Source organism: Podarcis cretensis (genome assembly GCF_951804945.1).
Source record: "Podarcis cretensis genome assembly, chromosome: 5".
Lineage (NCBI taxonomy): Eukaryota > Metazoa > Chordata > Lepidosauria > Squamata > Lacertidae > Podarcis > Podarcis cretensis.
Window position 1 is genome coordinate 32,745,918 of NC_137174.1, and position 14,667 is coordinate 32,760,584.

A 14,667-nucleotide genomic window follows, 5' to 3' on the forward strand; every position below is an offset into this window, starting at 1 on the left:
GGCCCTCTTTGAGAAATGAGGTAGGACAAATGTTTTTCTTTCCATCCCTAAGAACTTGGAAGTACAGGAGTTCCTCTAGCTTCCTGCTTACGTTGGAAGAAAGAAATAGCAAATGCATTGTCACAATAGCAGAAACCTGAGGGTAATTCTACACTGGGCATATTTCACAATCATAGGATCAGGCTTACTGTCTGGACCAGGGGTAGGCAAACTAGGGCCCGGGGGCCAGATGCGGCCCAATCGCCTTCTCAATCCGGCCCGTGGATGGTCCAGAAATCAGTGTGTTTTTACATGAGTAGAAAGTGTCCTTTTATTTAAAATGCATCTCTGGGTTATAGGAATTCATTCATTATTTTTTCCCCAAAATATAGTCCAGCCCACCACATGGTCTGAGGGACAGTGGACTGGCCCCCGCTAAAAAAGTTTGCTGACCCCTGGTCTGGACCATTCAAGTCAAAAGGAGTTAAGATGTTTACAGAAGGGGAAATGCTTTTTACAGTACCCACTCACGTACTGTATATATGGGATATTCTGTTTTACTTCCTGTATCCCTATAGGTCTAAGGGGCATTATACCATGTAAAACCATGAGTCCATCTTGCCCTGTCTTATCTAGCTATACAGACTAGTAGGGGCAACCCAGGGTTTCACTACTTATATATTCACTGGCTAAACAGGAGTTGGTAGAGATGCTTTATTGTTCTATTCATGTGGCTGTTGAAAGGCAAGATAGATAGATGTATTCACTTGAACAAAGAAATATTTGCAGAGACAATGTCCTCTGTATTGAGGAAGAAAATGCCTGACCTAGTTTAAAGTAGGATTGCCACTTTTAACTCAACCAAATTAATGACAGCCAGGTCCACCACCACATGAATGGAGCAATATGAGGACGACACCCGAAGGCCTTATTGTAAAGCACAGTCAAGTGGTTTGACTTCTTAGGATTACTGAACACCGGCTAAAAAACAACAGCCCACCAATGTCTAATAGACTGGGATCTTCCTACCCAGCAATTTCAATTGTCAGAACAGATATAACATGGTGTTATGGGCTGGATTCAACTAAACAGTTGTGCTAGTGACAGCAAGCACAAGTCCTGTTAGTGGAACAGGGCTTCACCCCCACACTGTGCGCCCCCCAATCAGCTTGACAAGGGCTGTGGGGGTGTGGGGGATACCTCCAGAAATTGTTCCTTCTGAAAAGCAAATAATGTTTGCACTGATAGAACACATGAATCTCCACAGCACTGTCCAATCAATAATGTACTCTGATTTATTAGTTTGTTTTTAAAACATACTTAGCAGAACACATATTTGAAGTGGAAGGCAAGACAGGCGATAGCTCTGGGGTGGGGATATTTGGCCTTCTGAGAAAATGTGAGTCAAACTTTGCCCTTAATATATGCTTTTGACTCATAGTTCCCCAACTATAAACACACTAAAATTATAAGCAGGTGGCAAGCTTAGTTCAAAAGTCACTAGCATGAATTTCAATAGCTTGGCTAAACCCAGAATAGTACTTTGCTCAGTAGCATTTGTGCACCCCAGTTAGACAATTATTTCTCTGCTAAGTCATGTAAAACTGACCATTGGTATTGCGACATGAAAGAAGGAGGTGAATGTTCAGCGATGTTATCCATGCTTCAATACCATTTTTCTGTGTGTGAAAATATGTGATAATCTTAAGCAATCATTGCATAGCTTCCTTCTCCAAATCTAAACAATATATGCTACAGAAGTTTCCCCTCAATCCTTAATAATTTGGATCTCATTGTGCATTCTTTCAGATTAAAGAAGCTGTATAATCTTTTTTTTTTTTTGCGGGGGGGGGGGGGGGATGAATGCTTAAGATTCTGTGTGTTTTGAGTTTGCTGTAATGCCATTCTCTTTCAGTCCCCGTTGACCACATCCAGTTTTGCTAACTGCACAATATTACAGAATTCGATGTTCTTTCCATTTCATTGGCAGCTCAGGCAGCTAAGCACATATTTGGGAATAGCTTGCATTCAACTTAATGTGAATTGTTCCTGAGTAAATATGCATAGGAGTAGGCTGAAAAGATCTGGGAGAAAATAATGTATTTTAAAACGTTAGGTCTTCACTAGTTCAGTTCAGCGAAGACTTGCCAGGAAAGAGGCACCCCAAGTTTCTATAAGCGTGTTTAAGAAGAGACTGCATCTTTGCCTGTAACGTCTTACTAAAGAGTGAGCATCCATTTCTGCTTGCTACTTGACTAAACACTAAATTCAGGCAAGGAAACCTTTTCAATTAATACACTGTATCATTTAGTAATTCATACAGAGAGACACCTTAAATGTTCCTCTGGCTCCTTAGTTCTGTGATGCAATGTGATGTTTTAATGGGTGTTAATTAAAATGTGTTAGCTAAATATTTCTTTTAAAAATATCACCTTTTTTGGGACTAGACTTTGCCTGTGCAAGTATACTTCATGGCCACACTTGGATAACTATGTTTATTGTGAAAGGAATGAGTCCAAGCAAAGCTCAGGCTTAGGCGCCCCCCTCACGCCCATCCAGTGTGGCCAAAGGGACACGACTGGAAAACTTTGTTTCCAGTTTCATTTAATCATGGTTTAGTGCATATGCTTTGAACCTCTATTTCCTCCAGCCAGCATGGCCAATGTTCAGGAAAGATAGGAACTGTAGTCCAAAACATCTGAAAGACATTACATCTTATTGATCTTATTGCAAAAAACAAAACAAAACAAAAACAAAAAAACCACAACCAAGTTTCAAAACCCAAAGTTTGGACCTGGTTTGTTTGGACCTAGGTTTGTCCCTATCACAATTTGCAGCCATTACATATCATGGTCTACTTGGGTGGTTTTAACTCTTTTAATTTAAATTAAAGAGTTTTTAATTAATTTATCTCATTTAATTAGACAAACTTATGTTTAGACAATGGTATGTTGAGATAATTGTATCAGTTTAACAAGTCAAGATGCAAGCAAACATTTTTGCCTATGTGGCACAAACAATCGAAACCAACAAGAATATAATAATAATAATAATAATAATAATAATAATAATAATAATTCATTATTTGTACCCCTCCCATTTGACTGGGTTTCCCCAGCCACTCTGGGCAGCTTCCAGCATATGTAAAAACACAGTAAAACATTAAACCTTCAAAAGCTTCCCTATACAGGGCTGCCTTCAGATGTTTCCTAAATGTTATATAAAGATCCTTAACATCTGATGGGAGGGCGTTCCACAGGGCAGGTGCCACTACTGAGATGGCCCTCTGCCTGGCTCCCTGTAGCTTCACTTCTCGCAGTGAGGGAACAGCCAGAAGGCCCTCAGTGCTGTATCTCAGTGTCCAATTTATCACCTTCTCATTTTGTCAGAAACAGGAAACTACAGTTCAGAACAAGTCAGGCAATTAAGGCAACTTAATCTGAACAGGGAAATTCTCTATTCATAGTAATCTATGTGTATTTAAAGATGTTTCAAATGTGTTAAAAACAGCTGGAGGGACAAGCAGGCCCCAGGGTTATTTTAAGAAGTTACGGTAATTAAGGAGCTTGTTGGTTTTTCAAAAATGCAAGCAAACACTGCATGTTCTGGTAGCATTTGGGTTTAGCTTAATGTATACATGCTTATTTTGTAGAAGTTTTTAATTCTAAAAGAGAACTTGTATCAGATTGTTGCTGTTATTTTTCTAAGATTGCACTTGCTGTTTTATGGTGTAATTTTGAGGTTTTAATTATTGAACTCAGCCTTGATGTTTTTTGGAAAAGCAGGATTAAAAAAATAGACCAAATAAGTAAATTCACACTCATTTAAAAATACTACTCAGATATAGGACAGCTCTTACTAAAAGCAGCTCTTAAGGAATTCCTATGTAATTACACAACATTTTTTTAAAAAAGAAAGAATTCCAATGATCCGTGACCAAGATATTTAATTTGGAGAGATCCACAGCAGACTCACCACATCAGGCAATGAATCCTTGCATCTAATTTTAAGAAATAAGAAATCCCAAGTCAGAGTCTCTGCTGCCAAGCACAGCTAGAGAAGCATGATGCGGTAACTGAATCTCTAGTGAATCTCAGATACCGAGGTCAGATTACATCTTGCCTATCCCTAAATTCTACCCATAGCAACAATAAGTCCAAACTAAAAAAAAATTGAACAGGGTGGGAGCACATGGTATTTGGATCAAGTTGTGCTTTACTTTAGCTGTAAAATTATTTAAGAGAGACAAACCTTCATATGAAGTATCACAGCTTTTGAAGCCCTTTCTTCACTGATAAAAACTACTAGTAAAGCAACGGCCCAATGCAAGTCGAAAAACTGGAACTATCCCACAAAAATGTGAATATTGATCATTTTAAGCCAGAGGGATTTGCTTATCCCACTGGAACAACAAAACTATTTCTAAAGGTATCAGAACCCTAATCTACCTTCCCCTTTAAAAATTGAGTTCATTAAAGGTAGAACTTTAACTGGTGGTCTTCAGAGGCTAGAAAGAGAAATGTACATGTACCCACCCTTACAGCAACAGAATAAATATCAATCACCATTATTATTATTTTTTTAAAAGCTGCACCTGAAATGCAAGACTAGCATTCTACAGTCAAGAGGAAAAACGAAACAAGACACCAATGTCCCAAGACCCCTTCACAGGCAGCAGGAACCGAGCATGCAAGGGCAGAACCCTTGCAAAGAAAGCGAGAAGAGCCTCTTTAAAAAGGACAGAATATATTTTGCATTCCCCATTACAGGTCTCTCTGAGCATTCGCAAATGGTTCTTGCACTTCCGTTCAAACAAACTATTTCTCGCACCATCATATCGCCATAGTTTATTCTTTCATTATATATCTGCTCACAATGCTGGATGCAGTTTTAAATCTAAAGTGCTTATAAAACAAAAATCCATGCAGAAAAAAGACATGTGGTTTCTTAACGTATTTTTATGTATCAGAGACTGGAAGGTGAATGGCAGAATTGTCACTGAGCTTTGAGCATTCTCAGCAAAATTATAATTTAATCAATACAGTGATACCTTGGTTTGCATACGTCTTGGTTTGCATACATTCTGGATTACAAACCCGTCAAACCTGGAAGTGCGTGTCCCGGTTTGCAACCTTTTTTTGGATTACAACCCTTTTTTTTGGATTACGAACAAATTTATTTTGGAGGTCCCATTGATGAAAGCGCGCCTTGGGTTACAACCTGTTTTGGCTTACAAACGGACCTCCGGAACGGATTATGGTTGTAAACCAAGGTACCACTGTAATAGGTAAGCAAACCAGCCGCCTTCAGTGCTTCATTCCAACGTGGAAGATAGCCCTGTACCATTTCACTGGAGAGGCTACTAAATTTATCATGCCAGGCTGCCACAGCTGCTGTGCTTTGGTGTGCATTCTCTATTTGCCTAGGGGGCCATGGCTGGACCAGATCACCAACAAACTGAGTGCAGTGTGATAGAACTCACCCTTGCAGAAGCCAAACCGGTTCTACTTCAACAAGACTTGTTCTTCTAGACACTTGGTACTCCACTCTTTAATAATGTTTTTCCTAAACTTCCCTGGAACAGATGCTACGCTAACTAGCCTGAAATCTCCTGGGTGCCTATTTAAAAATCGGTATTACATCAACTAGTTTCCAGTCTTCGGGGACAGATCTTAGGTGGGATGTGACATAGTTTTGTTAGAGGACTGGCCATTTCACACTTGAAGAACTCTTTTAAGAACTCTTGAGTAGAATCCACTCAGACCCAGATTTGCCAGCTTTTTATTTTGTCAATAAGGCAAGCTTAGTTCCTTGTCATCACTATTTGCCTCAGTTCCTCAGAAGCCCTTCCTGGGAAGTTAGTTTAGACACAGAGATATGCCTTATATCTTCCGCTGTGAAGAAAGATGCAGATAATTCATTCAGCTTCTCTGCTATCTCCTCATCTTCCTTTAGCACACCTTTGACTCCCTTGTCATCCAAACACCCAATTACCTTCCTAGCTGGTCTCCTGCTAATAATGCATATTAAAATAAATGTTGTTGGTCTTTATGTTTTTAGCAAGATGCACAGCCTTACAGCCTTTCTGTCAAAGTTTGTGTTCCTTTTTGTTCTCATTTGGACAAAACTTTCAATTTCTGATTGTATTTCTAATTGCGATTCAGCGCTTGTCAGTACAGATATTCAGATGTCAGCTAGCAAAAGAGCCTCTCATAACAGACTTCCAAAAGTCTTCAAGTGCTATGGAGGTAATGCCCTCTTTGCTTAGAGCATAATTCTTCATATTAAAGAAGTTCCTCAGGGGAATGTTCTGTCACAGCTTCCTCAAGAATACACATGCTTGTCAAGAGAGGCAACTCAACACAGTGCTGCTTCAATTTGAATCTGTGCAGCCTTATTTAAGAGAATTCATCAGCATGCCGGACGCTTCTCACTTGAAAAATCCCCCAAGGCATTAGAAGAGCATTCCAGGCATAAACATCAGCAAATGTAAGAGTTGGAAAGCTTTATAAAATGATCACTGCATTTAATTAGAAGCATATTTTTGTCATTATCCTGCTTTTTCCTCAGTTCCCTCAGTACCTTTCAGTTAAAATCATGAGGTGAGAAGCACAGGGAATGCATTTTAATAAGCTGAAGTATTAACTGCAGTCAGACAGGCTTTAACACTCTATTTACCTAAGGGAGACCCATCCTTGAAAAGTGTCTACACTATTGATTACACGGAATAAGTTATACAAAACAGGTAAATCAATATATCTGATTAGCTCACTCCTCATTCACGCAATGTGCTACCTTTCAGAATGCACATAGCTCAGTCTCTCTTGATCACCACCTAGCCAGGTGGGAAAGGGCCCCACTATCAGCCTCATCCATGTGATTCCAGGGTTTCTAACGTTAGTGAAATTGTGTGGATGTGACTCCTGAGATGATGAGGGAACACAGGACTTTGGGATCCTACCATGGGATGAGAGAAGAGCAAATTTAGGGTTATACTGAATGCATCCTTGCATTTAATGTGCAGGGTGTTGTTTTTTAAAATGCAAATTACATAAATTGGGAGGGCTGGTTGTTTTTGAGATCACAGGCAGACAGAATTTATCTGCAGTGGAAGAAAGTCCCCCATTGGCACTAGTTCAATACCAGCTTTGGAAGGGATTTTCTGCAGGACCACAGCAGAGGAAGAAAGCCTGAAATTCCCCTTCCCAATTTGCTCTGCATTATGGCACACATAATTTTGTGTTTTTTAAAACAAAAAACTGCACATTAAATTTCTAAGATGTAACACTGATCACAAATTAGCCTTCCTCAAACATCAGTTTTGGACTATCATTAGCCCCAGTCCATTCAGCTAATGACCATGCTGACTGGGGTGGATGTTAGTTGTAATCCTACACAACCGGAGAGCACTAGATTGGTAAAGCCTGGTATAAACCAATATGCAATATGTGGGTTTGCGAGAAATGGGAATCCCTTCCCTGCCCTAGGAGGAGAGGAACAAAATGGGAGAGTGCTTGAACTGTGTACTTCTCATACAGAAGCTAATTTTCCTAATCATAGTTATGGCTACTGATGCATGCTAACACAGCGATTATCATGTCTAGCTCAGCCCAAAAACACCTCATTTTGGAAGGCATGGTTGACACTCTCGTGACACAGATCAGAGGTAGCTATCTCAAGGAAACTGATAATGTAAGCTGATCCTCTATCACTCAGTTATGTTGAACGGAATTCAGTCACCTGTTGCATCTTCAAGTAGTTTGTGGCAGATAGATTAAGATAGCTTCAAAGTACAGGGATATGTGGTGAGAATTAGTTTACGCATAAAATTTGGAATTTTAATGTAAATATACCCATAGGCAAATACCTCCCATTCACACAAAATATAAATTAAATATTTGTGAAAAACAGATTTGCCTCACTCTCTTATGAATAGAAAGATAATTGTTTGATTTTATTAAACCAAAATGGAAAAATCAACCATTGCTGCTCAGTAAAAAATGATCACAAAAAGGAGAAGAAATTTAATGTAGCACCTAGTTGGTTTACCAAACGTTAAGTAATTCTGCTTTGAAGTGACTTACGGTAATACTGAACTCTTGCGACAACTTTTTTGTTGGGGAAAGTTAAGTCTCCATGTTTTTAGATTTCAAATGATGAAAGCCAACAGTCTTTTTAAGGTAATGGGGGAAATAAGAAATATATACTGTCCCTTTTAAAAAGAGGTGCACATATGGGATCTGAAGCACAAATTGGTTGAAGCACATGCTGACAAGTCAGTACCTGCCAAAAATCCTGATGAGAGGGGGAAAGGTTAGGAAGAAAGGGAAGAAAATGAGCAAAGGTTTGGTTACAGAAACAAAAACAAAAAACAAAAACAAAATAATTACAAACTGTACATCGTTAGAGGAACCACAGAATAAAACAAATAAAGAAAAAACCCAATTCATGTCTCAGGAACAAGATACTGCTGCACACCTTAGAACCAAGAAATAAAAGGAGGCACAAATGGTCAGTGAGTTACCTGCCAAAACATAATAAAAATTAAAATTAGTAGTTACTAAATTAAAGGGAAAGAGAAAGAAAGACTTCCATAATTCCATCAGTTTATGTCAACAAAACCAATATGCCACAAAGCTTTGACAAGAGCTGGGAAGTGGTAGAAGGGAGGCTGCTCACAGATATAAAACAATGTTTGGAAGAGCCTACAGCATCTTTATATTGCAAGCACAAACCCTTAACAATATATTTCCTTATGCTTAAAAAGAGATGAGTCTTCCCTGATGGGCAACATCTGTATTGGGCCTGAGGCACAAACCAATTAACCACTGCAGTTAAAAATTAATGGCTAACCCCAGGTTAAAATCTAAGATCCAAATATATCACAGGCAGCTGCCCAAGTCCTCCTGTAGGACTAACATCCTAGGAATGAGCGCTAACAGCTGAACTTGAAGTGGACTGTAAAGGGCACAGGCACGCTTTTTGTCAATCAATACTTTTTCCTGGAAGATAGAATGGCCTAGTTCACATATAAGCCAAACCATGAGCGTGCAGGGCTCCCGGACAGATTGCAGGTGCTTTGCTCCTCCTCAATCCTGGCGCTCCACTGAAGTGAGCTAAGCCATGGTGTGCCTCAGTGTGTTGTCCATGCTTGAGGTTCATCTCCTTCCAAACAAGCCACCAGCTGTAAGCACGGTTTATTTTTGGGTTACAGCTGGTGGCTTGTTTGGAGTAAGGCAAACCATAAGTCTGGGTTTAGGAGACATGCTGAAGTTAAACCATGCCTTAGCTCACAAAAGCAGCAGCAAGAACTGAGAAGAAATGAAGTGCCCACGATCTCCTCTCTGAGAGCCAGCACACTCATGCTCAGCCTTTCATGTACACTGAGCTATGGAAGCAGTATGTCAACTGCTGATCCTTTTCAAGCTGCTGTATATTGTAAAGGCAAAAGCAGCAGTTTCATACATATTGACATGCACGGCTCATGACTAATGCATTCCGGATTTGGGTTTTCCATGCCCAAGAAGCCACCCTAAATCAATCAGAACAATTTGCTGAAGCAAACAGCAAACAAAGACGTCTGGAACTTGACTGAGGGAGGGAGAGCAAATGCCCGCTGTATATTCCATTATGGAAAAATACATTCTTTTAAGCAGCCCAATGGAATTTCTCACAGGTTATGTCCTTAACAGTTCAAATTTTCTGTCAACGGTGTGGTACAGTAAATAAATATGCAAAGAACCACCTGACAGAGCACATCAGTCACAAAAAAGGTCATCAAAAAGAGCTGAAACAATTATGCAGCACAAATTCAGATTATCTGGATAGATTCAGTAGGATTGGTGGCATTATATATATATGCACATAAATAAAAACAGATCTGTAGCAAGATCTGAAATTTCAGAACAGCCAGTCCGCAGGGGCAAGAAAATATGCTTAGTGTCTATTATTGCAATGTCAGTTAGCCAACTTGCCTTCAGGCATATCCTTGTCCGCAACACTATAAGCAGCAGGGTAGACTATTGCAGTCAATATTATATTCAAAACAGTCATAAACAAAGTCTTGATCACATCCCAGGATAACCAAGAAATAGAAGGCTGTACAAATTAAGGTGTGTGGCTTTGCAGAGAGGATTAATGCCCTATTCTCCAGGCCCACCCATATTCCTGCCATCACTGCTGTGCCCGACAGCAGCTTAAACTGAGAGCAGCTCAGTCCAAGCCAGAGTTACTATTGCCAAGTCAAAAAGAGTCCATCCTCCTCTTCAGCTGGCCAGGAGCAGAGGCAGATGGTGACACCATCCCGTGTGTGCAATGAGCAGAGTGGGACGGGAAGGAAGAGACCAGTTCCACACCCTACGGCTGCACAGCTTGGCAGAGAAAGATGGTTCCCCTCCCCTCCGGAGGCAGGCTGGTGGGAATGGCACTCCATCTCCAGACTGAGAAGTGGGCCTGCCTCTGAAGAAAGGGGGGGGGGGGGGAGCGGCCAAAGCTGTATTCTGGATGTCAGCTCTTAAAAGCACAGCAGCAACTGTGCACTTCATTATAGGTCAGCCCAGTAATGAGACAAAGCAGGAAAGCAGTAAGCAAATTTGCCTTGGCCTGAGAGTGCTGCTCAATGAAATAAAGAGCAGGAGGGACAAGGAGGCAAATGCAGCTTTGGAATTCTGCATCTCTTTCTTATATATACAGTGAAAGAAGTTAAAAAGAGCTTGGGGAGGGGAATTCCACCTTCCCATTGATGGTATTTGGAGTTTAAAAGTTCAATTTAACACTGAATCACTGTGGGAGGAACATGTTTTACCCTAAATATAATATTGTGAACAAAGCTATGTTTCCTGCAGGAAATACATGATTTGAGAGGAAAGATCCTAGTCCTAACTAAGATGGAGAATGCAACAAGCTGTGCTTGCTCTTGTGTGTCAGCAGTGGAGACACAAAGGATGTCTGCTCTCCCAAGGTGAGGAGGAAGGAGAAAATGAGGTCAGCAACTGCAAGAGTATCCGTCTAGCCTGAAGGAAGGGCAGCACAGGTAAAAGGGCAGTCTAAGAAGCTTGGAGGTTCCTTTCTCTTTCCCCATGCAGATGCATCAACCTCCAGCGCAAGCTGACTTGCATCCAACACCCATTTGATTTTTAAGAGACATAAGGATTTCACACACTGAATTTCTATCACAGGTGAAAAGAATCCCGAATGAGAAAGGAAAGTGCCAACTTTGCCACAACTATACTTTAGAAGCTGCAGCTAAGTATTAAAATTAACTGTGCTAAATCAGATCAAAGATCCACCTAGACGAGCATTCTGTTCTCACAGCAGCCAGCTAGATGCCTATGGGAAGAGCTAGAGCTCTGTTTTTTATTCTTAGATATGATTCTACATTCTTGGTGCTGCGCAAGCCAGGCCAAGAGAGGCTGTTTAGAATCTCAAATTTAGTCCCCTTCTCCGTGGTGGCCCATAAAAATTCCCTGCTATAATCACCTCCAAAATTAACACAGCTTTGCTTACTGCTAGACAGTTTCACAGACAGAGAGGAGAAAATAAACATTTCCTTAGTAGTTAAAATGGTAATTAGCATGCACCCACAGGTTTAAGAATCTCACCTTCCCATCATAGCGTTTCACCACAAACTGATCAAGTCCGAGGTCTAAAAGAAACAAGAGAAAAGCAAAGGTTTTATGTAGCATGGATTGAATGTTATGAAATATATTCACAAGGTTCAAACACATTAAGCTCTAACCAACCAAAACAAAGTAAGTACAGGAAAGCTCAGCTTAATAGTAGCTTCATTTTATATCTTATGAAATGTGTACAGATCTGGGGAATAGTAGCTATAGCTATATCAAGACGTAATGGTGGTGCCACACCTTGCTTCTCTTAGAACTTAATACACAAGTTATTAATATCTCTACCCTTCCCTACTACCTTATACATTAACCTCCGTCCTTCAATATTTATACTGCCTTAAGCAACAGATGCCATTAACAGATTTCAAAATTGCCATCAAACTTTAAGTAACATTCATTTCATACAAGCTGAAACTAAGTGGGTAGAAAAGGTAAATTTGAAAGATGCTGAAGGGAGAAGACAGTAATCAATAGTTAATCTTACAGAAGGAGATGAAACAAAGGAGCAGATGCAGCAGTAGATAAAGGTACTAGAAATGTTGCAGTAACCTGCCATTTGCCACCATGAAATACAGTGCACACAAAATGGTGTGCTGTGGGGGAGCAAGACCAAATGGGTTAGATTCACCATTTGCAGCCTTGAAGCTTCCAGCACGGACTCAATCCATTATACCAGCGTTCTACTTGCAGTAGCTAAATTGAGGAAGAAGCCATGCACGGCATTTCCCCCATCACTGCAATCAAGATGCAATGAACTGGAACCTCAGAACCAGGAAGAAAAATAGCAGCCGGAACTATTCCGCAAATGCCCGCAAAAGAGCTTATGCATGTGTTCAAACAGTGCTGTAATACGTAGGCACTATAAGCTATTCTCGTGCTTTTGCTTGAAGCTGTTCTGCTTGCGCAAGAGGGTCCACATCATCTTAGGATGTAATTTTACCTTTTCCAATCAACAGTCGAGCGTCAGATGTAAAAGAGCCTTCCTTAAGCAGAGTTAACTCCGCAACAGATTGTCAGTGGTTCCATGTGTTTTGTTACGCAGAAGGGTGGGCAAATGACTTTATCCGTCAGATTTAAGGGTGAAAAACTTGCTTAAACACATACAAAATTCAGCTGAATCCCAGAATGAATCAATTGTTTTTATTACGGTTCAACCCTAATTAAAGCTAGAAGCCAGGACAGAAAGCTTTGAACAACAAAATATGATGAGGTGTTTGAGAATCTCTTATACTAGAAAATCACAGGTAGTTATTAACATTGAATTATGGACCAGTAATCAGAGGAAGAGAGATGAAAGACTTAAAATGATTGGAAAGTTTGACATTGCCTGTTTGTTTGTTTGTTTGTTTGTTTGTTTGTTTGTTTGTTTGTTTGATGAAATTTATACACTGCTTGATTGGGGGGGGGAATGCCTCAAAGCAGTTTACAAAAAGATAAAACTATACAAAAGTTAAAATATTAAAATAGATTAAAATTACTTCAACTTTCTAAGCATCTGCGTAGGCTTGCCTAAACAAAAATGTTTTTAGCAGGTGCCGAAAAGAATACAGTGAAGGCACCTGCTGGATCTCAATAGGCAGGGAGTTCCAAAGTGCACAGAGCACTGTTAAGAAACTGACAGCTCCTAAATTGCCATTCCTCTTTAATATATTACATCCTGTTTGTTGTTGTTGTTTAGTCGTTTAGTCATGTCTGACTCTTCGTGACCCCATGGACCAGAGCACGCCAGGCACTCCTGTCTTCCACTGCCTCCCCCAGTTTGGTCAGACTCATGCTGGTAGCTTCGAGAACACTGTCCAACCATCTCGTCCTCTGTCGTCCCCTTCTCCTTGTGCCCTCCATCTTTCCCAACATCAGGGTCTTTTCCAGGGAGTCTTCTAATATATATTAGCACTCAGGGCTAATTTCCTTAAGAATGGATGCGTTTGATCTTCTTGCAGTCCATGGGACTCTCAAGAGTCTCCTCCAGCACCATAATTCAAAAGCATCAATTCTTCGGCGATCAGCCTTCTTTATGGTCCAGCTTTCACTTCCATACATCACTACTGGGAAAACCATGGCTTTCACTATACGGACCTTTGTTGGCAACATCCTGTTTAGTACAACCCTAGATGTTAGCAGATTTTGTATGGGAGAAAGAAGCAGCAAGGATCAGTTCTGAGATACTGTGGAAGAAGTAGTTTATGAATAAGTTATATTACTATAAACTTAACTCACATAAATAGTTATTGACTGATTTAAGACTTGATGTGGTATAAACAGCATGGGACCTCTGCAACACTGGAAACTTCAATAAGGTCCAAGAAGGGAAGACAGAAAACAATTCAGTGAGGATAAACTAATCCACTGAGCAAATACACTCCAACTGAGAAAAACAGAATGTAGAACCAGCTATGTTTGAGACAAAAATGCGTGTTAAGAATTTCAATTTAAACCAACAACCTGGTCTGTTTGTTATGTGAGAAGAATATGATCTGTATACTTAGAATAATTTGATTCACAGAATATGAGAAGATAGATTACCATTCTGCATATTTTGTTCTGTGTTATCACCATTGCCTACAAAATCAGACATTTCATTATTCATAGCTAAGAGAGAAGATAGGACTCATATGGAACAGCAATATTTGGCAAGATGCTTGCTAATGCCTATTTAAGCACTAAAATGTCTAAAATACAATCTACTACACTATTAGAAAGACAAGGGATGCCAATTAAGTTTTTTGATGGCCAAATTTTACACATTTAAACACAAAAATGGGAATATATTCTTGAAATATGGAATGATTTTCATGAAGATTAAATTCAAACACATGGCAGTATAAGATTATTAATCATAGCCATTAAATCATAAAAAAGACCTCAGAATGATACCTACAGAATGGCTATGGAGGACTCTTACATTCATGGTGGATATGTCTTCCAGTTGAAAGATCTTGGTAGATATTTTAGAAGTAATACACCAGATCTTAAGGCAGCAGAACCCAGTGGTAGTTTTGATGAAATGGTTGAACAAATAATGGCTGGGGGAAACCCAGCCAGATGGGTGGGATATAAATAATAA

The 14,667-nt window shown here is 39.9% G+C and overlaps 1 protein-coding gene across 1 annotated transcript in view; it reads right to left on the bottom strand.

Annotated features, from left to right (window-relative positions):
• Window positions 1-14,667, bottom strand: part of MICU1 (mitochondrial calcium uptake 1) — a 127,447-nt gene that overhangs the window by 69,448 nt on the left and 43,332 nt on the right. Inside the window, exon 5 of the mRNA XM_079976368.1 lies at window positions 11,580-11,623. Coding sequence (XP_079832494.1) covers window positions 11,580-11,623 — 44 coding nt within the window. The remainder of the gene's footprint in view (window positions 1-11,579; window positions 11,624-14,667) is intronic.